At 41.5% G+C, this 26,536-nt stretch overlaps 2 protein-coding genes across 8 annotated transcripts in view; both read left to right on the top strand.

Annotated features, from left to right (window-relative positions):
• The window catches only part of bltp3b (bridge-like lipid transfer protein family member 3B), a 33,054-nt gene extending 25,646 nt beyond the window's left edge, over window positions 1-7,408 (top strand). For all 4 annotated transcript variants that reach the window (XM_006780783.3, XM_006780782.3, XM_006780781.3 and 1 more), the window contains 4 exons: window positions 2,992-3,251; window positions 3,645-3,750; window positions 3,920-4,077; window positions 5,778-7,408. In XM_006780783.3, the coding sequence (XP_006780846.2) occupies window positions 2,992-3,251; window positions 3,645-3,750; window positions 3,920-4,077; window positions 5,778-5,906 (653 nt within the window). In that variant the 3' untranslated portion in view covers window positions 5,907-7,408. The remainder of the gene's footprint in view (window positions 1-2,991; window positions 3,252-3,644; window positions 3,751-3,919; window positions 4,078-5,777) is intronic.
• A 4,961-nt stretch (window positions 7,409-12,369) lies between these two features.
• Window positions 12,370-26,536, top strand: part of anks1b (ankyrin repeat and sterile alpha motif domain containing 1B) — a 271,727-nt gene continuing 257,560 nt past the window's right edge. For all 4 annotated transcript variants that reach the window (XM_006780780.3, XM_006780779.3, XM_035906771.2 and 1 more), the window contains exon 1: window positions 12,370-13,008. In XM_006780780.3, coding sequence (XP_006780843.2) covers window positions 12,878-13,008 — 131 coding nt within the window. In that variant the 5' untranslated portion in view covers window positions 12,370-12,877. The remainder of the gene's footprint in view (window positions 13,009-26,536) is intronic.

The raw sequence follows: 26,536 nt of genomic DNA, 5'->3' as shown, positions 1-26,536 counted from the left end.
TGTGTTACGGTTTGCAGGACTTGCTCAGTGGCATGCGCTGCAGATGCAGACGGCGTGTGTTGCAACGCATGAGGAGTGTGTGTTTGCTCTTTTTTTTTTTTTAGCAGCAGCAGCAGCACGGGGTGCTGATGTGGTATTGTGTGTGTGTGTGTGTGTGTGTGTGTGTGTGTGGCACTTAACAGAGGATAAATGTGACTGTAATGGAGTGAGTGGTCCCATTATTTGCAACATTAGGCCTGCAACCTTCAAATCTACGCACATTCGTGCCATATTTAGGGTAACAGCTACTTTTTGTGCTGACAGCTTTAACCCCAAATCCTCCCATCCTTCCTCTTTCACCCTCTCTCTCTCTCCATCCTCCCCTGTTTTTTTTTCTTTTTCCCTCCTACTACCTCATCTCTCCACTGCAGCAGAATTTGCAGTTTCAGTCCAGTGATTCAGGCAATGAGAGAAATGCCAGCTTTACCCCTCGCCTCCTCTCCTTCTCCTATCTCACAAAAGCTATCCTACTTCCCCCCCTCTTCCTTCTTTGTTTCCCTCCACCTTCCTTTTCACTCTTCCCTCCAGGTCCTACTCCATCTTCCTACTAATCCTCTGTCATTCACCCCTCCCTTTCCTTCACCTTTCCTTTCCTTCATCTCTCTCCCTCTGTAGGCCATTTCCCCTCCCTCCCCTCCCTGTCTTATCACAGTCATTCAGTTCTTGGCTGCTGGCTCCCTCGCTCTCTCTCCTCACCCACTCCCATCTTCCCTCTCTTCGCCTCAACCCTGGCTGCTCAGGATTGAGAGAATATGCAATTTTATCTGAGGAAAAGCTGACAGAATTCGGTGTGTGTGTGTGTTTTCTTTTGTGTGTGTGTCTTTGAGTGTTTTTGCTAGGCGTGCAGTTGCCCTACAGTATTAACCTTCTCCTGACTGTCCTTTAGAGAGCGTTTGAAAGGGAAGTGACGCGCTTCTCGCTGTCATAATAAAAAGAGTGATTTCTTTAAGTGGCCATTTTCATGCCTTGCTAAGTGTTCTTATTGTGACTCTCTCACCTGTTCAAAAACTTGTCTGTATTTGTGCGCTTGCCCAGTGAACGTCCCCCTTTTGTGTGCTGACGTTAACGTAAAACAACTACTTGAGACTTTTATCACTTCACATGTCTTCTTTCTCTCTGTACTCATTTTTTTGTCTTCTTTACTTCTGTTTCTCAAGAAAAAACAGCAAAAAAAAAGAAAAATAGGATTGTTACAGTCACATTTTGTAGTTCCTGTAGTTATATTCTTAGTCTTTCTGGGGTGAAACGCTTTTTTTTTTTTTTCATTAGTACAACAGCAAACCTTTTTCTTTTCAGCTCCTTGGAGCTTAGATGTGCTAGGTGTTTTATTCATATAATAAATAAAGTATTAAATGAAAACTTTTGCTTGTTTTTTCCACCAAACCCTCAAGTCCCCAGTCTTCGGAAATAATTAAACATTACAGCTGCAAAGAGCCGATGGGACTGTAAAAGATCTCCTTCAGCCCACCTTCTTAAATCCTTCCGGCTTCTTTTCTTTCGTTCTTTCTTTCTTTTTAACTTTCTGTTCAAGTCCGTCTCCCACTCGTCTTTCTGATGTTATTCTTCCTCTGTCTTTTCATTCATCCCACCTCTTACTTTGAGCTTGTGTAAACTTGATATTAAAATTCACCCTTTATTTAGAAGAAGTAACCGTGATGACCTCGAGATGTTTTTGACACATTTTAAGAAGTAAGGAACGTCCTTAAACTTCACCGTGACAACAATGTGAGCATATTAAACTTTAATGTGTTAAATGCGCTGCTCAGCTACAGCATTAAAACCATCTGCCTAATAGTGTATAGTCCCACCTGGTGGGTGTTAGCAGTGGATCCTTTTCATGATGTAGTTTGCGGGGTGACACCTCTGTGGAAATCACGGATGCTCAGATTTGGTTGGAGATAATTCGAGGTTCAGTGCCCAAAGCTCTTTGTGACATTCTTTTAGAGGTCTCTGAGCAGTTTTTGGTAGTGTGACATGGTGTGCTTGGTCTGCTGCAGTGTTTTGGTGGGTGGTAAGTGACATCCACATGAATGGTAGCACCCAAAGAGTCTGATTCTTGATTTCTGCCCCAGCATTTGGATGGCAGGGTGAGAATTAGCTTAAACAGCAAGAAAGCATGGATCCATCCTGCCTTGTATCAACAGTTTAAACAGCTGCTGGTAGAGTAATTGTTTGGGATAATAGTGGGTTTTTTGGTGCACTTCGGACCCCATAGTATCAACCGAGCATCATTTAAACACCACAGCCTTCCTGAGTATTGTTGCCGACTATGTCTGCCCATATTGTACCGACTGTTTGATGACTGCTTGCAGCAGGATAACATGCAATGTCACAAAACTCATTTTAAACTGGTTTCTTGAGCATGAAAATGAGTGTCCTTTACTCAAATATCTCCTACTTCCATCCACTGGATAAATCTGCAGCAGCTGTTTGATGCTGTCATGTCAGTATGAAGCAAAATCTCAGAGGAATGTTTCCTGCACCTCGTTGAATCTGTGCCATGAAGAGTTAAGTTGTTTCTGAAGCCAAAAGCGGGTCTAACCAAGTACTAGCAAGGTGTACCTAATAAAGTGACTCTACACTGATGTTGAGAAAAGGGAATGAAAAAGGAAAAAAGAGAGATTTTGGCACCATCTTTTTTTCTCTGACATAAATTTGAGACCAGTGTTTATAGTTGGTTCAAAAACATCTCGAGATAAAAGTTTGCAGTCAGCTAATATCAGCTGATGGTTTGACCTGATTACACAGAGAGATTAAAACAGTCCAAATCTTGAATTAGACAAGAAGTGGAATTTGCTTCTTGTCAGATTCCTGGGCACTTTCAAAAGACACACCAGCCTTATTTCATGTTGGGTGGATTTTAATGTCGGGTGTATTTAAGCTGACTTGTCTTATCTCCACGCTTCACAAATGTGACGTTGATGTTAACAGCTTGTATCTCTTCCTTCCCAGCTGGCGGCGAGACCAGCTCTGCATCCATCCAGGGCCTTCGCGGTCCGGCAGTCCGGGCTCGGCTGGAAAGCGGGCCCTGGGCCGCCGCCCACTCCCCTTTGGCTGAACGTAACGGCTTCCTCCAGCTGCAGCTTCACGATTACACGGCAAGCTTCATGATGTCCTCGCTCCGCAACCTTGCCCTTTTCCTGGAGGACGACTCGGCCTCCCAGGTGCTGCCCATGGAGATCAGCATCAGGGACACACACATTGATTTAAAGGTGAAAAGACTTATTTCAGTGTCGTACTTTGCAAAGTTTGTGTTTTACCCCGAGGTTACTGTTACAGAACACCAACAGAACTGTTTCAGTGGGAAATTTGTCTCATTGCTTCAAATCCAGTTTTACTAATTGAGCCCATAACTCACTGCCTCAGACTAAATCACCCTCTTGTTACTAAGTTAAATATTTTGAACTGTGGCCTAATTGGCGTTTGGATTTGAACTAAAGGTTTAATGACACAGAAAGAAAAGGCCTTTCTACTCTGTTTGGTTCTTTCATGGTCAAGCAGCTTTGCTGTGGAACTGATTTGAGAAAATGGATGTGGACTAAACGCCTCCCTCATTCTGTCTCTGGTACACTCAGTCCCAACAGCATGTGCTGTGTCTCCTGCAGGATGATGACCCTCGTGATAATCCCGACTCGGAGCCCTCGCCGGTCATGCTGCACATCGACAGCCTCATCGTACACAGAAGAGACGACGGGTCTTTCTCTATAGGAGGTGACAAACGTGCACGCATTTTCATCTGCCAGATATTTCCACCTCCACTCCAGCGCTGATTCACTGCAGTTATATAAGATGACCTATTAAGTGGCTTTTTAAAGTCCACGCTCGCTGCATCCACACATCCGAACTCCCTCCTCTTCTCCCTCTCTCTTTTTCCTCACAGTGGATAGAGCAGGAGAGGCCAAACCCAAGCAAGCGGCCTCAGTGATTGACAGCTCTCTGAGTCCAGTCCCTGAGACTGTGGGCGGCATCTGTGGTGTTTCAAAGGCGACGCAGACTCAGGCTCCGCCTACCAGCCCCCCTCCATCTGACAAGGAGAAGGTGAGAAAGACAGCAAAACACAGTGGAAAGAGAGAATAGAGGCAAAAAAACAAACAAACAAACACCACATGTGCAAACAGTGTTGATGTTCATGTTTTTATTCTTCTTCTTCATCATTTTCTCCTACAAACAGCTCCAAATGAGAATGTTGTTTCTTTCTGATCATTCTGGAGGCTGAAGCATGGTGTGCCAGGTTTTGCTTTGGTAAAGCTATTCCAGTTCTGTGTTTGGCTTCAGTTTGTTTCCAGTGGGAGTGATATTTAGAAACTTAGGAAAAGCATTGCATTTTCAGCCAGATCTACAATCTACTCGATGCTTATTCATTGCCACCAAAATAGCTAAATTACCTTTTAAACTTTATCCCACGGTGAGGGTCTGTTTGGAATTACAATACTGTTTAAAGTCTTGAGCCTCTCTGCATTTATTTTGCTGGAAAAATGGAAATTAGGTGCAGCAATTTATTGACCACCTTTATTCTTCAGCACAGCCTGAACTCTCTTAAGCAAACTTTCTTGTAATTTCTTTAAGTAGTCTTTACAAATAGTTCTCCAGGTTTCTTGAAGGACATCCAAAGCTCTTCCTTGGATATTAGCTGCCTTTTGTTTCGTTCTTTGTCAAGATGATCCCATGTTGCGTCAGTAATGGTGAGGTCCAGGCTCTGAGGAGGCCAGTCTCTGAATGATAGTGTTTTTCTGTCCTGGTATGTTTTTATTATGTGTTTGGGATCACTGTGCTGAAAAATGAACTCACTGCCAATCAGGTGCTTTCCAGATACAGATATTGGATGGCGAGACCATTTCTGATGAAGCGTCAGTGAACAGTAGATGGATCAGCTGAAGGGTCAGATGCATCTCTCAGGTCCTGTTTCAGGTTTTGACTGGATATTTTCCTATTTCTTAAGGAGATGATGACTTTCATATATAGATAGCTTTTTTTTCTTCCCCTCTTGTCCTCCACTTTTTCAGGTTCCTCAAATTATTTTAAAGACACACTGCACACTATGCCGAGATACACTGAGCTTTTAGCTAATAGCTCTCTGGGGATCACCCTGTAGGTGCAAAACTACTGTTTATGAACAAATTGTGTTTTTGAAACTGGATGTTAGTAATAAAGAGTCTAAATGTTTAGTAAATGGTCTCTGTCCATTTCTTCTATTGATTAAGACCACTTTGAAATATTACCACAAAATCTGTCTCTTTGCAAGCACAATATAAAGAAATGAGAAATGACTCAAGACTTTTGCATCATACTCTAGTCAGCTAAGACCTATTGTCTTATCTGGCTTTTTGGTCACGGCTAAAAGACAGAAGTCATTATGTGCAAAAGCCACACTATAGTTCAGTGGAATCAGACATGAAAAGCCCCTGAAACTGTTCACTGTAGCCGTTGCTTGTTCTTCTTCCTCTTTGTGGTAAAACTTGCTGCAGTCGTTATGTTTTCTGTTCAGCCCAACTTTCCAAAGAAGCAGTATTTCTCAAGTCTTTGTATAAGCAGCGATCCCTGGGGGGGGTATAATATTAAGCCTACCGATGAGACACTTGAATGACTTCATACCTGTAGGGAAACTGAGACTGGAATGGTTGGAGCTGGCTGATTAACAGCAACTGAACTGGTGAGAATGTCAGCGGTCAATGAAGGATGAAATGTTCCATATTCTGTATGTGGGGCAGATTGTGATGTTTGTTTATTTCTTCTTTCAGATGCTGATCGAAGAGAATGAATGTTTAAAGGTGGAGCTTTCCCGGGCAAAGATGGCGCTGGCTGAGGCTCAGATGGAGAAGGACTCGCTGCTTCACCGACTGAAGAGCCTTAAAGTCAGCACCAGCTAGACCGCCACTCTCTAAGACCCGACAAGTCTCGCAAAATAAGAAGGAAAAGAAGATGATTTTTTTTTTTTTATTAAACTACAGTGGCGGCTCCCTTTTCACGAGCCACCGCGTGACTTCAGACTTATACAAATAAAACAATCCTGAGTCTTTGACGACCCTGAGAAAACGCATTTTTACACACTTGTCATCTGTTTTATGTTTTCCACTTTTAATTGTGGACAATTCACACGTTTGCAGCGCTAAGAAGGATAAAAAGCGCACCTGTGTGTGTTTGTGTGAGACAGCAAGAGGATGAGATTTCTAACTTTGGTCGTGCCTACAGAAAACCATTCCCAGAAACCTGCTTCTGTTGTTCAAGTTTCATTTAAAAAAAGCATCCCAGCTTTTCTTCAGTGAGCTTCACTCAGACCTGTAGGCATGGGGAAACGCTGAATGTCGTATCTTCAGAGGAATGTCTTACTTTGCACTGCGCTGAAATTCGATTTGTAATCCAGCGCTTTCATATTCAGAGGGGATCGACGAATCATGTTCCTGCTCGTCCTCGCAGCGTGTACAGTGTATATTGTGCAAGAATGGGAACACATAACTATTTTCTACAGAACTATGAATGATTTTGCAGTGATTCAGTTGAATGAGTGTATGTCTCGGTCAGAACAAGCATTTCTTTACAAGTAAAGTGTGAATTTCCATGGCTTTGACACCAGTCTGTTCCTTCCCGCCCGCACCCATCCCCATTTATTTTATTTTTTTTAATTATGTGTAAATAGCTCCTTAACATGTGCTGCACTTTTAAAACTGAGGCAATGTAAATACAACAATCAGAACTGTGAGAGAAAAGTTGAGCCGACGAGTAGAGACAGTGGAAATAAACATCCACTCTGAGAAAAGAGGAAAATTAGGGCACCGTAAAGCTGCCTGATTACTTAAGTGTGTGTGTGTGTCTTTATGTGAATTTTCTAATCTGCCATCTAATGTCATGTCATTTTATTTTTTTTTTCCATGGACGCACAAAGACTATCTGTTCATGTGCCCATGCCTCACGCTTGTGCGGCTACTTTAGGGGGAGTGACTTTTCTAAAAGCACATGCTTCGGCACAGCACAAAAGGATAGTTTTTGGCGTCTGTGGATTCGGAACATTAAATCGGTCTGAAGGTGCATTTATTCTTTTCAGGATGTTTTTTTTTTTCCTTCTTTTTAATTTAAAACAATGTTTTGATTTGTTTGGTTTCCTGAAACACAGCTCGTTGCCTCCACGAATGAGCGATTCAGACTTGAAATTAGATTTTTAACAGAGCTGTCTTCTTAAAGAGGAATGTTTTACTTTACGTCTGCTTTATTTTGGCCCATTTTTCCTAGACTTTTTTTTTTCATTTTTGGTGGGGGGGAAAAAAAAAAAAAAAAACTATCTTAAAAAAAACAAAAAAGAAAAAATACACACGTAATAATAAGTTGTATTTTTGTCTGTCAAAGCTGCTGAAATACTCACAATAATAAAAGGTATCCGACTGAAAAGGTTTCACTTTTTCTAAGTGTCAGGTGTGAAGTTCTTTGCAGACATCTTTCTCGGCTCATTATGAGACTTCCCGTGCCTGCGTCTAAAGCTCATTACTGCCAGTAGCTTAAAAATGTGAAACACAAACTGCCATGAACAAACAAAACACACTGACATTGTTCTTTGGTCTGTGAGCATTTGTCAAAAGTTTTGGAAAAAGACACGCTGAGCTATGTTTTAAAATGTTTTTATAATGGTGAATATGTTGATCTAAAATATTAAGATCAACATCACCATTACCTCATTGCTTATTAGTTGCCTATTCATTCTTTATTAAACTCACTATCAATCCCATATTAATTGCTTACTCTATTTGGCCATTAAATAAGAGTTTTCCTTCTTAGAATACAATGTTACCATGCTCTCCGTCTGGGCCATATAAGGTGGAGGAACCGTGAGAGTAGATATTTCCTTTAATAGCGCTAAAAAAAAAACAAACGCAGCCTATTTTCATGCAACTAAACTACAAGCATTAAGAACTCTAATTTCAGTCTCTATGACTGTTTCTGGCTCAGTGGTGAAGTTTCTATTTAGTTAATGGCCCAGAGGGTGTGCATAGAACATGATTATGCTTAGTAGGGCATTATAATTACTACGTAATAAACAAATAGAAAATGAGCACCATACCACAAAGTTTTACCAAACGTTAACTCCGACTCTTTAACACTGCATTAACCTAGCACTGTTACAGTAGGATAGTTTGAATCCAGCAGGGGCAGAACGATGTTTATATGTACGCCTCTTTGTCTTATCCCTTGTCAAACAGTTGTCGTCTTCAGCTTCAGACTATTATGAGGCTCCCTCTTTAGCTACCAAACTTTAAAAGCTGGACTTTAATCACTGTTGGCTAATAAGAGAAAAACCACATTGGCTGATTTAATACTGGAGCTTTATAGTTTCTTTGCTTTCCTGTGAAAACCTAAGAAACTGTCTTTCTAAAATGGGCAGTTTCTCCTGGTCTTTTAGTGCTTCAGCGATTTCTGCTGTTTCTACACTTTATCTCAGCCTATACAGGAGCACTAAATATTTCATTTTTTGTATGTGAAAATGTGTTGTTTTTGCAGCACAGCCATATATCTCATACATCTACAACTTACACAGCAGCAGTGTTGGCCTCCTAAAAACCACCAAGACACCGGTGACCCTTCAAGGGTCAAAGTTAGGTTAACGACCGCCCCTTTTTGATTGATTCTCACACAAATTGAAAAGGCTTTTAACAAAATGTATGTGACTTGATTTGAGAGGTAAATTTATGTAGGTGCTAAAAAAAATTGGCTGGATGAATACAAAAGGCACACTGGTGTCAAATGTATCTAACACATCTTTATATGCAGTTTAAGTGAAAAATAACAAATTAAAAACACATAAAAATTCATTCTGACAGCACAACCACAACATAACTTACTTTTGAAACTTCTATTTGAAAGCTAGATTAATGAACACTTTTAAAACTGCTAATTCATTTATATATGTGTGTGTGTGTGTGTGTGTGTGTGTAAGAAATACTGCTAAATATTGAAGCTTGGAGAGTGAAGCTCTTTAAATAAGAGTGCAGCGACTTTGTCGGCTCAAACGTGCTGCACTGAAGCGCTGCAGCAGAGCGTTTGGTCTTTGTGAACATAAATGGTCATGACATTTTATGGCTGGAGAAGTGCAGTGAGTCATAGAAGGACATTAAGTGTTCAAGTGTGTGTGTCTAAGAGACAAAGTTCTGCTCCCCTCTGCTGTTTAGATACTGCAGCTTAATGTGTCTGTGATGACAGCTACGTCACAGTGCAGACCCATTTATGTAAGCAAAGTGTACATGTTCACTTATATACTGCAAGTGTGTGTGTGTGGAGCAGAGTACAGGGATTGCCAGCTCCATGTGCGGCAGGATTGTGGGAAATAGGATGAACGAGAGAGGCATCAGGTTGAGTCTCGGCTGAGTGCGAAGTGCAAAATCTGTGTCCAACACCCAGTTTGGCTGCAGCTGCCTCTTCACTGTTTCATCCTCTGGTTTTAGTTCAGCGTTGGAGCGATCCTGTGATATTTTATACAATGATAGTGTGCAGGTTTAATTTAAAAAAAAAAAGAATTATTATAAAAGCATTATAGTATTACAGAAGAAAATGGGTTTTGTTTGGTCTTTTTTAAGTGGAGCATTTCGATTTCAGCTTGTGCCGTATGCAATGCCACACAGTCTATTGTTTTCAGTCATACTAGTGGCACCTCTTATGAGGAAGGAAATGGCAGTCTGCTGGTAGGTTCACTACTTTGAACAAGATTAATATAGACTCTTCAGCCACTTAGGTACATCAGCTAATTACAGAAAACTGAGGTTGTATTTCATACAGGCTCACTAAAAGCAGACAATAAGAGATTGAAAAAAATTCTAAGATCAGAATATGAAAGTATTGCCATCGTGCCTTGACTCAACGGTTCAGACTGGTGGTAATTTAATGGTGTGAGGGATACTTTCTCAGCACACTGTGGGCTCCTTAGTACCAACTGTGCATCGTTTAAACACCAAACATACCTGAGTATCTCTTTATGATCAGTGTACCCATCTTCTGAAGGCTGCTTCCAACAGGATGCCACCATGCATGTCACAAAGCTCAGATCATCTCAAACTGGTTTCTTAAACATGACAATGAGTTCACTGTGCTCAAATGGCCTTGACAATCACCAGCTCTCAGTCCAACAGAGCATCTTTGGCACATCTTTGGAAATTCACATCATGCATGTGCAGCAGACAAATCTGCATCAACTATGGGATCCTATTGTGTTAGCATGGACCAAAATCTCTGAGGAGTGTCTCCAGCAACTTGTTGGGTGGGTGTACCACAAACAATTAAGGCAGCTACAAAGATAAAAAGGGACCCAATCCAATAAGGTGTACCTAATGAAGTGACCAGTGAGAATATCTCATGAAGTAGCAGCTGTATTTTCATGACTTTTTGTTTTGTTTTTTGTAAAAAGCAATTTATGTATGTATTTGGCACCTCAGGGCCACCATACATTTCCACCAGCCTAAGCTTCTACATGTTCACAAAGTAAACAGCATGTGATCATGATGACATGTGTTTTTAAATGATTATTTCGCACCTGCAGACCTACACATTACTGGGATATGTATGTCACATCAATACTGTATAATCAATAATAGTAGTAACCTGTGCAAGAAGCTTGATCCAGCTCTCTCACTGAGCAGCATCATGTAATCACTAACATGTGGGCGCGAGGATGACAGTAATATCATAAGTCTGTGCGAACAAAGAGCTTTTTTTCTCCCCACCGCTGCAGAAATCTGCTATTGCTGACCTGATTTCAGATCAAAAGGTGACACGCAGGACCTTAATCTGAATGCTGCCACAGCTGGAAACACGTGGAGCGAGCACACACAGCCTTTGAACCCTCAGCAGCTGCTGAGGGTGTATGTTTCTGTGAAATATAATCAGGTTATTAAAAATATAAAAATAAAACAAAAACATTTGTATAATTTGGGGGTTGTTAGATATTAAATTCTTACCTAATATACTAAAATTAATAAAAGCTGAATTGTAGTTTACTGCCATCTTCACATAGATGTGAAAAAGTAAAGTTTTATTTGCTCCAAGGTTGACTAATGAAGAAAATAATAAATGCATATTTAAATTATTCTTTAATTTCAAGACTTTAATCATTTGAATTGCCTAAAAGCGCTTAAAAAATTCGGGGGGAAAAACTACAGCTGCAGGTGGAGCAACAATTTCTTCTAAATTCCAATTTAGCAGGTCCAAGCTTGCACCGACCTGCAGAGTGGGGGCGCAGTGGAGAGAGTGGAGGGAGTCTCAGTTTCCCAGGCTGTCACATCAGCAAACATAAGAGAAAAAAAGACAAATCCCTCCTCTGCATTCACACAAACTCTGCTCTAGCATGACTGCGGGATATTTTAGGAGCTCACCTGCTTCTAAATCTATTCAGCAGTGACGAGAATACACTGTCCGCACAGAGGAGTGCGCATGTGCAAGTGTGCCAGAATAAGTTTGAGGTGTGAGAGCGGCAGCGGCTGCTACTGCCGGTGGCTGCTGCGAGTGTGAACCTAACAAAGGCATAGCCTCCCGTTGGTGCTGTAGCATCGTCATCCACGCCCAGACTGTACAGTAAGTCTGCCAGTCAGGTAACCCGTGGTAACAGAGGAAGCACAGCAGGAGTACTTTCAAAATAAAGGCTTAGCGTCGCATAAGTGATAAGGGACAAAATCTAATTAGATTCTTTTCAGTACAGGAATAGCATAATGATTTTAGCTTATTTTATCTCCAGAGTGTTTATTAGTAAGCAACAGAAGCAAAAATGATTTGAAAGAAGGCTTCTAATTAACAGCCGATTACCCCATGGGGATCCAGTACTCCAGGGGGCCATTAAAAAAGTACTAATTTAGCAGTAAATGTGTTTGGGAATAAATGCAGCAGAAGTAAACATGGCTCAGAAATAATAGTGATTATTTGTATAAATGATTAGCCCCAAATGAGTTCTGCTGCTTTGTTTAGGGTGTATAATCATATTGTGCTTTGCTTATATTGAAAGCTAAATAGCAATTTGCTCTCCTAAATACTGTCATAAAGTATCTACCAGGCCTCAAAATAGATCTAAACAAGTCGGTATTTATTCAACCTACCTAACCTGAAATTCTGTCCCCATAATGTAACTATTGTAGCCCATAACAGCAGTTAATCTTCTCGATTTGGAGAAGTTTTTTGCTGGCTTCCAGCTTTATCTGGATCCAAAACCACTCAAGTGTGAGATGTAGAGGGATTTAGGATGAGAATAAAAAAAGAGGCACCTAAAAGTTTTTTATTTTGTAAGCAGGAAAAGGAAGTCCAGTGTTTGACGACAGGTGAGTTGACGTTGAGGTTCAGGCGACACAGAAAAGCACCGGGCAGTGCGCTTGGATCGCAGGAGAGGAGTGCTGAGTGCAGCGGGGGGAAGGAGAGCTTGTTGTGGCGGCGGATGGAGTTTCACCTCCCGGCTGTTACCGGCAGGAGCGTCAGAGACGAGAAGCGGAGGGGAGTGAGAGTTGGGAGTGAGAAGGAGTTTGTTTTTCCTTTTTGTCCCCCCTCTCTCTTTTAAACCCTGGTTACTCTTCACTTCACACTTCAGGGATTCGCTTCGGTTCTCCCCGCTGCTCCTGATTGCACTGCACCGGGGAGAAGTGCAGTGAAGCGGACCCGTGCATGCCCGTGAACTTAGGAGAGCAGTGCGCGCCAGAGCTGATCTGCAGCATCAGTAACACCTATTTCCACCGTGCAGCAGCAGCAGCATGCAGTGAGAGGAATCCTTTCTGATGCTTTCCCACACCAGACAGTGAAGAAAGGTGTCGGCGGTGGGAGGAAAGGAGGCGTATATGGGAGATTTGTTGGATTTCTATTTCCTTGTCGTTGCAAACTTGTGTCCGGGATGGGGAAGGAGCAGGAGCTGCTGGAAGCCGCCCGGACTGGGAATGTCGCCTTGGTGGAGAAATTGTTGAGCGGGAAGAAGGGAATACTGGGGTCAGGCTCCGGCTCCATCCCTCTGCCCAACCTACTAAGGTAAGCAGCCTGCTTGAATTTGCTTCCCATGACCGCAACAATGTCCGGAGGGGCGGGGAACCCCGGAGGGGGGAGTGCTGGAGGGGATTCCACAGGGTGGAAGGGTCCACTCTGTAAAAATTAGGCACATTTCAGCTTCATCTCAGGTCAGTGCACGAGAAATGAGCCAAGAAACCGCAGCTTCAGTCAGCCAGCCCTCCTCTGAGCTGCAGAAAAAGACCTCCGCACTGAACACTGTGTCAGCTGCTCGGTACCACCACAGGGCTTCTCGGAGACAATAGGGATGTTTAGGGGGCTCTTCGTGTTCGGTTGCAAAACCCTGCTTGACACAGGAGGGGAAGAGGAATGTTATGCAAAGTCCAGAGACCAGCATGTGCAGCAAAGTGCACTTTTAAAGCCACACAAACGGGCAGCAGGCCAAATCATAACTAGACACAGCACCCTGTTATCCCAGGCAGAATTTGTCAATATGTGACAGTTTAATGGGGAGTCAGCTCCTGTCCTCTGCTGATCCCACGACTGGGTCGAGTGTTTAGAGAGGGAGAGAGAGTTCCACACACTGACAGAATGCAAGTGTTTGTAATTTTCAGTTCAGTCTGTTTTATATATGTTTTTGTGCAGCTATGAGATATTTCCGGGAAAATATTATTATTGCTAAACTGATGCCGGTGTGGTATATATATCGCACCATGGCTTTTTTATTTTTTACACGATGCTGGGAAGGCCTGACAGGCACAGCGTCCAAGTTGGCTTTGAAGCTGCTCTACAGCATTCATGTGCTTCTTTGTGAGAAGACAAATGGTAAACAAACACTGGATCCTCTAACAAAAGGGGATGTGGATTTCACTCGAACTGGCTGCTTCTTCAAACACGAAGAGGTACGTGAGCGGTGTCAGGAAATGCTGTTTGTTGTCAGGTTAACAGGTGGCACTGTGTTCAGAGGCTCCAGATTTCACCTTGTAACCTTGAATGATGCATAACAGGTAAATTCATTAGTTTCGGTATGCTGGGGCGTGATCACATTGTAGCGTGAAACTACAACCTTTAAATGCCCCCCCCCCCCCCCCCCCAAAAAAAAAAAAAAAAAAAAGGTTTAAATCTCCCTTCCAGAGCAACTGCTGTGGTTATTATTGTCCTCCTCCTGCCCCTGCAGCCGCTCCCTGCTCGCTTTTCGGGCCCAGGCTGAGCCAGGTGATTAGGAGATCAAAGAAGGGGGGCGTTTGGGAAGAGTACAGCCTCAGGCTTCCCGAGCAGAACGTCTCATGATTAGGATAGGGTCGCATGTTGCAGGGGGAAGGCAAACCAGTCCACTACAGGTGTCAGCACCTCTGTCAGGGTCTTAAAGTGACCTTATTCAAATAGAGACATCGTGATTCAAGTTCTGTTTAATTAGTCAGACGCTACATTCGAAGACAGCCAGATCTGAAGAATAGTGTCTTCACAACCCAAAGAAACGGGAGAGACAGCCGTGCTTTGAGACATTCAGCCCAAGTGTAAAAGCACAGAGAGGAATCACAGCACATGGTGTCTGTTATGTGTAGTTGGTGATAATTTCTGCAGCCCTTGTTGTGTGAATAATACATGTAATAGAAAAAAAGCGAGAAGCTCCCCGCTGGCTGCAACAAGTTGTGAAGAAGACAAGACAGATTTTTGCTTCACTCCTCATTATGATACCTGTGGTCATGTTCTGCATTTAGTTGATCCCATGTATTTGTGTTCTTCTGTTTTTGGATGCTAATTTCCTCTCTGAGATAATAAAGTAACTGAATTTTTGTTCAGGTAGAGGAAGGAGTTGGTGAACCTGTTTGCTTGCTCTTGTTCTTCTTTTTGGTTCATTGGTTGCAAAAGACTTCTGTAGTAGAGAGCCGGCAAGTGAAACACGAGTCTGTGAGGACAGGAGCCGGGTGACTGAACGTTCACAATTGGAGAGGATGTTGTCTCGTTTCTGTATCTATGGCAAATCTCTTAGAGTAATCCATCCATACAACCGTACATTTATTATCTTCTGCTTATGCAAAGTTGGTTGTAGTAGCTACATGCTATTCCAGTTCATCCTGGGGGATCCCAAAGTGCTCCCATGAAGTGTTAGATGAATTATATAATCTCTTCAGTGAGTTCTGGGGGTGTCTCTCTAGATAGGTGAGGAAAATCTCCAAAGGAAGGCATCAGGGAGGCAACCAGATCAGATGCCCAAACCCTCTCACTGTGATTCTATTCTGAGCTCCCTGCGGATGTCTGCGCTCATCATCTCATCTCTAATGCTGAGCCAAGCAACCGACACAGGAAACTCGTTTCAGCTGATCGTATCTGCAAAAGAGATGTCGCGATACCAGAAATGTAGTCATTATCGATAGCCAATCGGATACTTCAACAAAATGATTACTCAGTGTACTTAAACATAAACTCCATCCATCCTCCTCCTATCACTTATCCAAGTCTTCTAAACCAGCCATGAGATATAATCTCACCAGCGTGTCCTGGGTCTGCTCCAAGGCCTCCTCCAGGTGAGACGTGCCCAGAACACCTCACCTGTGAGGCACCTGGAAGGCATTCTGGTCAGATGCCCGAATTACCTCAACTGGCTCCTTTCAATGTTGGGGAACGGCAGCTGTACTCTGAGCTCCTTCCGAATGGCCAAGCTCCTCACCTAATCCCTAAGGTTGAGCTCGGCCATCCTTCAGAAGAAGCTCATTGATCATGTTGAATTAAAACTCCCCTTGAATTCTCTGAAGAGGTCTGGATATTGGGCTTTAAGTTGCTTTGCCAAAGTTTTTCCTGCTTTTCACTACCCAGAACTTGTGACCATAGGTGAGAGTTGGGATGTTGTACATTGGTAAATTTAAGAAGTTTAACTTGGGACATACCCAATCCACATTACTAATATTTATTTTGGTTGTCGCCACTACACGTCACTGAATTTCATTGACTGATTGATTTGATTTCCATGCTTCCTGGTTAGTGCATCTCTGCTACTCTCTTTCTGTGTGGACTTTCCCTTAGGCCCTGTATGCCAGAAACCCTGCTCGTGGTGCTGTGTTATGGATTCTTCATTTTGTCATATCTAAAAGTAAATTAACATTAGTTTGGGCGATGGCGTTTCTTTATCCCGTCTGCAAAAATGTGTGTTGATAAAAGGGATTTAACTAAACAACGACACCCAGTTTGTTACTGTCTGTATCTCATCTCTGATGTCCTAGAACTGTACACATTGTTCCGTATCGTGTTTACTTTATGAATTAGGTTTGGGAGTTTAATTTATCGAAGGGTGAAAAGCCAGATTTTCCACTGAGGGGGTGGGGGTGGTAAGAGGTGGAGTGTTTAGGTCATTACAGCATGAGAAACAAAGCGCAGTAGCTAGAATGGAACATGATTAATTTGAAGGGTGAAGTCGAGGTCAGTCAGATGCATTATTGGTGGAAATACTGTATGTCTACAGGTCATTTTCAGTGAGTTATGTCTGCTGTTACACATACTTGACTTTTATTCAGTCAAGACACAGGCCCCTGAGGAGATGCCTGAAAACTCCCATAGGCTACACACACACAAACACACAGACACGCACAGATGTGGCAGTCTTGTTAGAGTCATGTGTGTGTGACCAGATGTGTGACACACCTCCTAATAGAGAGCTTTTTGTGCTTTAGCAGATGAATGAGTCAACAGAGAGGTCACAGTGATTGGAGGAGCGAGTGCAGGCTAATGTTGTGGGAATGATCTCCAAAATCGATGCATACTTTCCCATCTTAAGGCCTCTGAGCCATTCACGGCATTCCTAAGTCATGAGGTTCCTCTGAAAGAATCGCACTAAACCGCCAAGTGGGACACGAACATTAGGCGCACACGTACTGTATAAACACACTAGAGGAGGATGTAGAGAAGGCGATCATTTGCTGCAGTTTTGTGGCGTGGAGTGCTCCACATGAACACACGTGCACGGTGGAAAATCAATAGTGGATGATCTCATCACTCTTTAATGGGCCACATTCTCATCTAGATGTTCCATACTGTACATGGTGGCTGTTCCTCTGTGCTGGGAGGGAACAATAAATAATAAAAACCATCCCCGAAACACTTATAGCTGCACGTCCTTGTAATATTTACGTTACATAATGTTGCATAATTTACAGAGAGCTTGTATTAGTGGCACATCAGAGTTTTGAGAATATGAAAAACAGACCTCGGGATTGGTCATGTCTGGTTGAAAGCTGAGCTGCTTAATCAAATCAGTCCTGGCACTGACACCAAGCCAGTGACTCAGAGTGGCCAATGTCTAATTTTAACAAATGTGCCTCCTCTTTGTGGCAGTTGTTCAGAGAAGACAAAACCTTTTATCATATCCTTTTTTTATATGAGATGCCACGTCCTGGTTTCTGGCTTTTAAACCTATTCTTTGGTGTGTTTTTTTTTTACCTTACTCATTGTGCATGTAAAGGTTATTTAATATTTCAAGGTGTGTGAAGTCCACTCCAAATGCTACGCTTTCCAACAGACAGCAATGCTCTCGAGCTGTCTTGTTTGAAGTATCTACCTCACTATGTAACATATTTGCATAACGCCCGCCTACTTTCATACGTCCTCAAGTAAGGCTAGCTGGAGTAGTTTGGTTAACAGTCGGAGCAGTATTTCATGTAAAAAGTCCTTTTAGTATCGCCCGTTTGCAGCTGATTTCAAATGACAGTGGTTATTTTTTTGTTGGACTTGTGACATGCCAGCTTCACTTGTCAGAGTTTGCGCTGGTCCTCATTTCATATATTTCGCTGAAGCTGTGCATTTTTGTCCTGTTGGAGCATTAGCATCTAATCTGATCACGCCACGTATGTAGTTAACGTGTTATTCAATAGTGGTAGACAAACAGCTTCTGTGCGTATCAAATGCCCCAAAGCAGAACTATCTCTAGATAATGGCAATGCTAAGTTCTGAAGGTGGCTTCTTCTTTTTTTGTGGATAGTTCCTTTTTATTCAGTTCAATTCAATAAAACTTTATTGATCCTGAATGTTGGCCCCGAAGGAAATTGGAACTTAAAAAGGAAGAGAAAACAAAAAATAACTGGTTTAAATACATTTGGGCAATATTTCTAAACAGCAAAACCCCAACTTTTTCCTTAAAGCTGATTTTTGTGGGTGAGCAACATAAATTATAGAGCCGTTTGGAGTATTTTTGAACACGAAAACAAGGCTTCATTATATTATATTATATTGGACTGTCTTCTTTAAAGTAGTAAGATGCTGCATTGTAAATGTTTTATTTAAACAGGTTGACAGTCTTTATTTTTTAATGAACAAAAAAAAAAAATCTAAATGATAGTGTGTGAGTCCCTGATACTGCTGTGAGGGGATAAAGTATCAGAATGTGTACTTTTACTTCAAGCAGTGTTGCACATGGGCTGATATTAGCACTGAAGATGAATTTGTGATGACATGCTGTTATTGTACACATCATTTTCTTTGTGCGGTGCTTCATAAAGAGAAATCAGGATAAATGCATGCGAGACAGAGTATTGACTCTGATGGGGTGATGGTGATTGAAAGCTGATACGCACAAAGAGAGTGACTCATGATTCGGCAGATGGCGGATGATCCCTCTTCACTCTCGCTCTAACTCAATAACATTAGGGGAAAGCCCTTCTTGTTTGTGTGTGTGTGCGTGTGTGTGTCTGTGAGGGGGGTGGGGGGATAGGTGTGTTTACTTCCCTTCTCCTCAGCAAACAGACACCCCATATGAGGAGAGAAGTGACTCCCAGAGGACACACACACATGCACACACTCCTCCTGTATGGGCTGTCTGTTTTAATTGGCATCCTCACAGGCGGTCTCCCTGGCTTTTATTTTCTGATTCTTTCCGTGCTTGTGTTGGAGTCTTTAGGCGGATCACTCTTTGTAGCACACAGCATGGGGCTCTGTGTATGTGTGTGTGTGTCTGTAGCTGTATGACATGTTGTCCAATGAGGATGAAGAGTGAGAAAGAAACCCACAAATCTGTTTTTCTCAAGTTGCTTCACAGCCGCAGCACTTCGGCTCTCCGTTTCAGGAAACGGCAAATCACACAACCAAAACCCAAGTGTGGATAGCAGCCCCTTTGTGCTTGGATGTGGCTTTTTGTGAGACTTAAGTGTGTGACATAACCATTATCCTTGCATAATCACTGCTAGCATTCACAGATGTGTGTTTGTGTGCGCAGAGCAGTAAGAGTGAGAGCTGATGGAGGAATGAATGAGCTGCATGTGGTGCAGGCGACCTGGACTGGTCAAAGGTTAATTCTGGAGAATGTAAGTCATTTAAGGACATAGACACACATGCACACACACACAAACATACAGACTCACAACTTAAGAGTATTTGTGTGTCGTTAGTTGTTGTGCATATGGTTTAAACAGTTGGTTAACATGTCCTAAATATTCATCCAGCCACAGTGAGGCCAACGATTACCAATATATTCATCGGGAGAAACTCCCATCACATGAATGTGTGTGTTGTCATGGAGACCTCAACACTAGGGCTTTGTTCTACATAACATTGACCATGCAACTGCAGGTCTTCAGGGACCTGCAGGTAAATTAAAAAATGATTTAACAAGTTGAATTTTCAAAGAGGCAAGCCGCTAAATTAGAAAAATAAAATGAGGAGACTCGCTGGACTCTGCCAGTTGCAGATATGATATTGATATATTTGTCCAGATGCTGTATGGAACTTGGCTTAAGCAGTGCTTGTGCTGATTGGTCTGCTCAGTTTTTTTAAATTATTCATAGGTCATATATTGAAAAGCATGCTGGAAGTCTCTGGACTGTGGAAAGAAGAAGAAATATGAACACAGAGAAATCATTGGTGAATTTGAACCCAAGACCTTCTTGCTTTGAGGCAATAGTGCTGATGGCATCAATAATATAAAAAAGTTAAATTACTAACTTTAAAGTTAAAGATTATCTTTCATTTACAGAGCTATTTTCTGATCCTGCACTTGTTTTAAACTGCATCAATGCAGGAAAACGGGAGACTCAGCAAGCAATGAATAAGTGAACACACAAAGAAGGAAATACTCTTGTAATGATCACAGTTGGTATTATAGAATTGCACTAGCAAGATAGTTTAGAAGATTTGGGTAAAATTTTAAATCCCACAATAGTTATATAACCATATAAAGCTAGAACATATAGTTATGCTATTGAGAACAGTTGATCTTATTGACTTTATATTGGATTTGTGTCTTTTTGCAAACAATAGCTGTGCTTACCTGAGTAAATATGATGGTAAACTGAATATATTAGCACTTGTGACTGGATGATAAACAAAAAACAATCTGGGTTGATTTGTAATTGTGTTGGAAACATATGAAATTAGATTTCAAATTTAAGCAACATGTCAATCATTTAATTTTAGCTGGCCAGAATTATTATTATTTTATTATCTAGATTTCTATTGATGAAAAATTGCCGATGTCTCGAATGATGGCACGAGTAGGAATTTAATTGCTGAAATCAAAAATTTACATTCTAACCGAACACATCTGAAAGCAGCAATTCTCGCTGTTAGAAATTAATTGTTAATTTTGTGCAAACTGAATGATACATTTTTGTAATTAAAAATTTTACCAGTCAAAATTAGAGTTTGCATATGTTTGCTTCGAATGCTAATTAGACCAAGAACAATTTTTGATGTGTGCAATTGCTGCTACTGATCAAATATTAAAGGGATTTACATGCAAATGGCAGGAATCCTGTTGGTGGTATGAAGGCTATTCTTCCAAAAGATTCCAGGTATTATATTAGTGTAACTATCATAATACATTACAATTAGAGCAGGGCGATATGACCAAAAATATTTATCACGATATACATTTGAAAATTTGCGATAACGATATAACTGGAGATATAATTGACACTAGACAAAATACAAAATACAACTCCACAACTTTATTAGTGCAAAAAAACAAAAAACAAAAAAAACCCATCAATGTATTTTCACTTAAACAAGCAGCTGTGTTTTTTTATGTGCATTAAAGTTATATAAAAATTTAACCGTGCAAATGCAAATTCCTTGCTGACAGTTTAACCAAAAGGCGTTTCCAGTGGAAATTGGCCGACGCATCCTCAGCATAACCATGTATAATATCCACACAACCTAAGAGGTTATGCACACATGACACGGTAATACTGTGTTGAAGCACAGTATGTATCACTCCGCCAAGGCTCCTGCTGCCTACCGTAGCCGTAATGCTCCGACAACCCATCAAGCGGTGCGGCTTCATAGCTTAGCAAAGTTGTACTAAAACATTTGACAGATTTTCGAGCGCCGTGTACCACATAAAATCGTTTCGAGGTCAGTAAACACAACCAGAATTCATACATAAGACACACGGGATTATAAGGGGCACTGTCGATTTTCAGAAAAATCAAATGATTGATTTTAAGTGTGCCGTATGTTCCAAAAAACACGGTAACAACGACGGCCCGCTAGCATGCTCTACCAAAAATAGTGCTTTGTTGTGTATCTGACGGACGAAAGCTAAACCAGTTCCACACCGAAGTTGCAGCATTTTTACAAACCAATTCTGCTTCATCCGTTTCATTCAAGGATCCATTTTCGCCCTTCTCATTCTCCGTCACCACCAAACTTTTTCGGCCATGTGCGTATGAAAACAAAGGCACTGCGCATGCGCGTTTTACCCATATTCTATTGTGATATTTCATTTTCTTATCGTTGCCCAACATTATACCGGTATTACCGTAAACTGTATGATATGGCCCAGCCCTAATTACAATGTTAGGATGGTGTCTGAGTAGCCTACTAACATTTCAGCCTGTATCCTGTCAACAAAATACTATGTTAAGAATTAACTTGGTCTGTGATCAACATATCAGTGATTTAAATCTACTTTTTAAGTACATGGGCTAATTATTTTGTTTTTCTATCAAATTGTGTATTGAGATTCATGCATTTTTACTAATACTAGTAACAACTGTTACATAGCTGGGATTATGACATCCTTAATATGAACATTGTTCATATATTGCTGTAGCTCAATTATAACATAGTAGCTTTTCTGAAAATACCATGTTTCTTTAATAATAAAATGGACCAATGACCGGTGGTGCTTTTAGAAAGCACTTTTATTTATTTTTAATGTATTGATTTTTTAAATTTAATTATGGAAAAAGGTATGAAAACCACACATTTGCCTTCATATTTCTATAATTACTGTTATGCTTTACTGTGGCAAAGCAAGAAAAACAAATGAATGCAGCTATGAACATGGTTAGAGAGTAATTAGCACCAGACTGTTTGTGGCTCATAGATTCAACCTGCTTCACCTCTGACCACACCCAGCACCACTAATGGGTGAGACTGGCTGCGGTCAAATGGGTCTCTGGTTGCTCTTGTAATTGCATCCAACAGTGATGTCATAGTTTGCTAGTGGGAGAAAAAACATAAATTAGGGGGTTCCCTTTAATAAACACTGTTTCTTGATATTTTGGCAACCAAATCAGGTATTTATACCTTTACTCGGATTTTATTTTCCCACATGTTCCCACATGAAGCTTATATGTGCTACAAAAAGTATTTATTTATTACTTTAATTAGTCAGTATTTACTTTTGGAAAAAAAAAAGTTCAGTTGCCACACGACCTTGAAAACCTGCTACGTTTGTGTTACGCACTATACTTATATAGTGAAGTGCTTAAGTTGCTTAAGTTTGGTTTAACTGTGGTGTCAGTGCATTGAGGTTGTCCGGAGCCAGACTGATTGGGATGGTGTGTGTGTGTGTGTGTGTGTGTGTGTGTGTGTGTGTGTGTGTGTGTGTGTGTGTGTGTGAGAGATCAAACTCAGAGACTTCTTACATCTCCATTAGGGTCCGGGCCAAGTTCTGCTGCAGCGTTCTGCCAAGAAACTGAGACCTCCATATTCACTAAGTCAGACAGACACACACTGGATTTTTCTCTGCTGCACTCTAAGCCTCTGTCTGCCTTTGTTCCTCTCTCTATCTAAATCTTTGGTTTTTGTCTCAAATCTCTTTTTTTCTCGGTCTCCGAGCTCTTTTTTCCCCTTTGTCTCGCTTACTCCATCTGGTGCCCCGGATTCTCTGTCAATATCTTCCTGGCTTCCTCTCCATCACTCACTCCACTCCACAATCTCTCTCCTCCCTCTATCCCTCTCGAGAGACAGACGATCAAGCCTCCCTACTGTTGTCCTTTATCGTTTTCTCCTCCCTCTGCTCCCTACCTTCTCCTATCTTATCAAAAACCACCTCCCCCTCTCTACGTCTCTTTCGCTTTTTCTCTGACTCGCATCTCATGCCGCTCTACATCTGTTATCAGTATGTAGGAGCATCTTTTACCCATCATTCGTCGGTGCAACATCGTGTTGGTTGACGGTGGCAAATGGGGAATTCGGGGAATCCGCAGCGCCGCCTGCCTCTACAAGTACAAACTGGGATTTATTAGTGTTGTCCTGGTTGAGTCCTCTGTTCGAAGAGGAAATGTAGCATTGTGTCGTCCCCGGTGAAACGGTGATAAAGTGGTGTAGGGAAATGTGTCAAAGCTGTGTTCTCCAGATGATGATTGCTACATGCTAAACCGCAAATAGAGACAAAAATTAAGTAACTCAGCATTAAGAATTAGCAGCTTTGCACCAGCACTATGAATAAGTAAATTAGCACTGCAGTATGCCGTTGATTTAGATCTGTTAAGATGTGTTCAGACTACAGCTGTTCCCACTTGAACTTAAGCACTTATCCTGACACTTACTGACTCCAATTTAATGGTGAAGTGTGTAACAACATAATGAAAATGAGATTAGAGAAATGGGGAAATATAAAAGAAAAAAATCGAAGTTTCAGGTCATTTTTGAGATCTCAAGCAAAAAATGTGCTTCATGCGCACATTCCAAACTGGCCTAATGACAATTTGCTGCACTGGATTTTTGTTTGGCCAGTAACTACATGATGGCAAAAAAGTTCAGAAAGCAAAATGGACATAAATGAAGTTAATATTGTGCAGAAACAAATCAAGATTATGTGCACAGTAATTAAGCTATGATAGGCTCATCTTGTCTCACCTCAGCAGAGAGATGATAAGTACTGAATTGGACCTAAAATAGTGCAGTGTTTTTGGCAGTAGATGGCAAATATACAGTAGTATCACTGCCAGATTTGATTTGAGTTTGGCTGTGCAGGATAGGACTAATACTGGCTGAGATTTAGCTTTGGTTAGCGGGTCTTGGGCCAACTTTGGGCCTGAGTACACTCTTGGGGATTTAGTGAGTTATTAATTACAAATTTGGCAACAAGATGTGCTAGATTTAGATTTAGTCTGGGGCACTTGAGCTCTTTCCATATTAAATACATAAACATAATGTAGCCTGAGATGAAAGAAAAATTCATCCATCGACTGGAGCCTATCCCAGTGCCCACTTTTCACAGTTCGCCCATCACATGGCTAATGCTTAGAGACAGACAGTTCATGCCTACTCTCAATTAAGACTCAAATGTTAACCTAACATGCTTCCTTTCACTGCCCTTGACTGCCAGTGAACCCACACTTGCACAGAGAGAATATACAAACGCCACACAGAAAGGCCCGGCCAGCGGATTCGAACCCAGGACCTTTTTTCTGGGAAGCAACACTGCTAACCACCGCCAGCTGGAAGATTAGTTATTTGTTCAAGTAAACTTTCTATAAAAAAAAAAAAGTAACGCATGCTAAATCCATTACCGGGAGTTAATTTAATTGTTTCACGACTTCCCCTTTACATAAGTAGATTTTGCACACTTGCCCCTCTGGTCATGTTGAGTCTCGTCTTGAAAGGCAAAACGCGGTGATACTGAGTGAAGAAGACACACAGGCAGCATGCAGCCAGAGGAGAGGCGAGTGGGGGGAGAGGTGTGACGTCGAGGCTGTCATACTAATCTACAAGTGTGTGTGACCCCACATAACACTGCATGTGTTGTGGAGACACACGCATTCCACTCGGCTCCCCGCTCTCTGATAGATGGCAGTATTTAATGAAGCGCTGCTTTTGAAGTAGATAAGATGTGGAGAGAAGAGGGCTAGAAATGCTAATGTTATTATGTGGTTAGGGCAAGGGCTACGCTGGAGGGCACTGCAGGGAAATTATGCATGTAAGCGTGTGTCTTGTTGGTTTGAACTACTTTGGACATAGATTTTTTTTTTTTATGGAGCTTTTAAATTAAATGTTTGTGCATATATTCAGTATCTTTGGTGCTTTTGGTGTTAAAAGCATGAACATTTAGTTTTTTCAAACTAGGCGTCAGACAGTAAGACATATGATCAAAACCAGTTCTCTCGAAGTAAATCCTCAGTTCTTTTGTAAACATCCATTAGAATTGGCAGTGCTGCTTTTAGGTATTTTTGGCCTGCTGTACTTACTGTATATGTCTCCTGTCTCCTCCTGTCCAAATAGACCTGCAAACTTTAGACCTTTGACAGTAGCACTCAGGAACCAAAAACCTCTTTACACATTCCAGTTGGCATTTTCATTGCAACTGTGAAAATTAGGTAAACTAGGCACCAGCTTTGTGCCTAGTTTACCTAACATGTGGTTAGATAACAACACAGAATGAGGCTGTTTGAAGCTTTGGTTCAATTTTTTTTTAGTTTTTACTTGTGAATTTTGAATTACAATATTTTTTACAGACCTGAAGTTGTAAAACTAACTCTTCTTCATTTTGTGTCCTAGCCTAGTATTGCACTTCCTAATTTAACACCACAGTTTGGGGAAGGACTTCTGCTATCGTAGTATACTCAACAGATACTTTTGTTTTGTTTTTTCAGTACCATATGCTGTGTGTATGAAAAATTTAGTATTTACATTTAAATGTATTTAGTAATGTTTCCAGATTTTTGTTTTATAATCATATATATCCCTCAGAACTGGTGCAGATTGATACCGTGTCTCAACCGCAGTATAAATAAGAATAGACATTAAAGAAACATGAATGTTCACCACTAATGTACACATTATCTGTGTGCACACACATGCACTAAGCCAGCGGTCCCCAACCTTTTCTGCGCCATGGACCGGTTTATGCCTGACAATATTTTCACGGACCGGCCTTTAAGGTGTCGCGGATAAACACAACAAAATAAAACTAGTACCGGTACCGAAAAAAAGAAGATTTATTCATAACACACGTGAAAATACCCAGGAAAACTGAGTTAACGATGAACGCTGAAAACCGATAAAACCCCTGAAAACCATACATTTCAGATCTGAGCCTCAACTCTCACGGCTCAAACGACTCACGGACCGATACCGGTCCGAGGCCCAGGGGTCAGGGACCTCTGCACTAAGCGCACATGTGAAAAATACATATGAAATGACACGGAGAAGGCGAGCGGCAGAGTGTGATTTCAAGCATATTGCACCGCTCTTTAGCACATTCATTGATGAAAAAACTCCAGAAACTCTTTCATCTCCAGTCTATGCAAATATGGAGTTTTCCCAATTATGCTGCGCTCCCTCGGTTTCTCTTTCTCACCCCCGCACACACACGTACCCACAGCTAATCACCTCA

The sequence above is a fragment of the Neolamprologus brichardi genome, chromosome 17, assembly GCF_056152115.1.
Source record: "Neolamprologus brichardi isolate AB-2024 chromosome 17, ASM5615211v1, whole genome shotgun sequence".
Classification (NCBI taxonomy): Eukaryota; Metazoa; Chordata; class Actinopteri; order Cichliformes; family Cichlidae; genus Neolamprologus; species Neolamprologus brichardi.
Note: the sequence above shows the minus strand (reverse complement) of the source record. Positions and strands in the feature narration are given on the sequence as shown.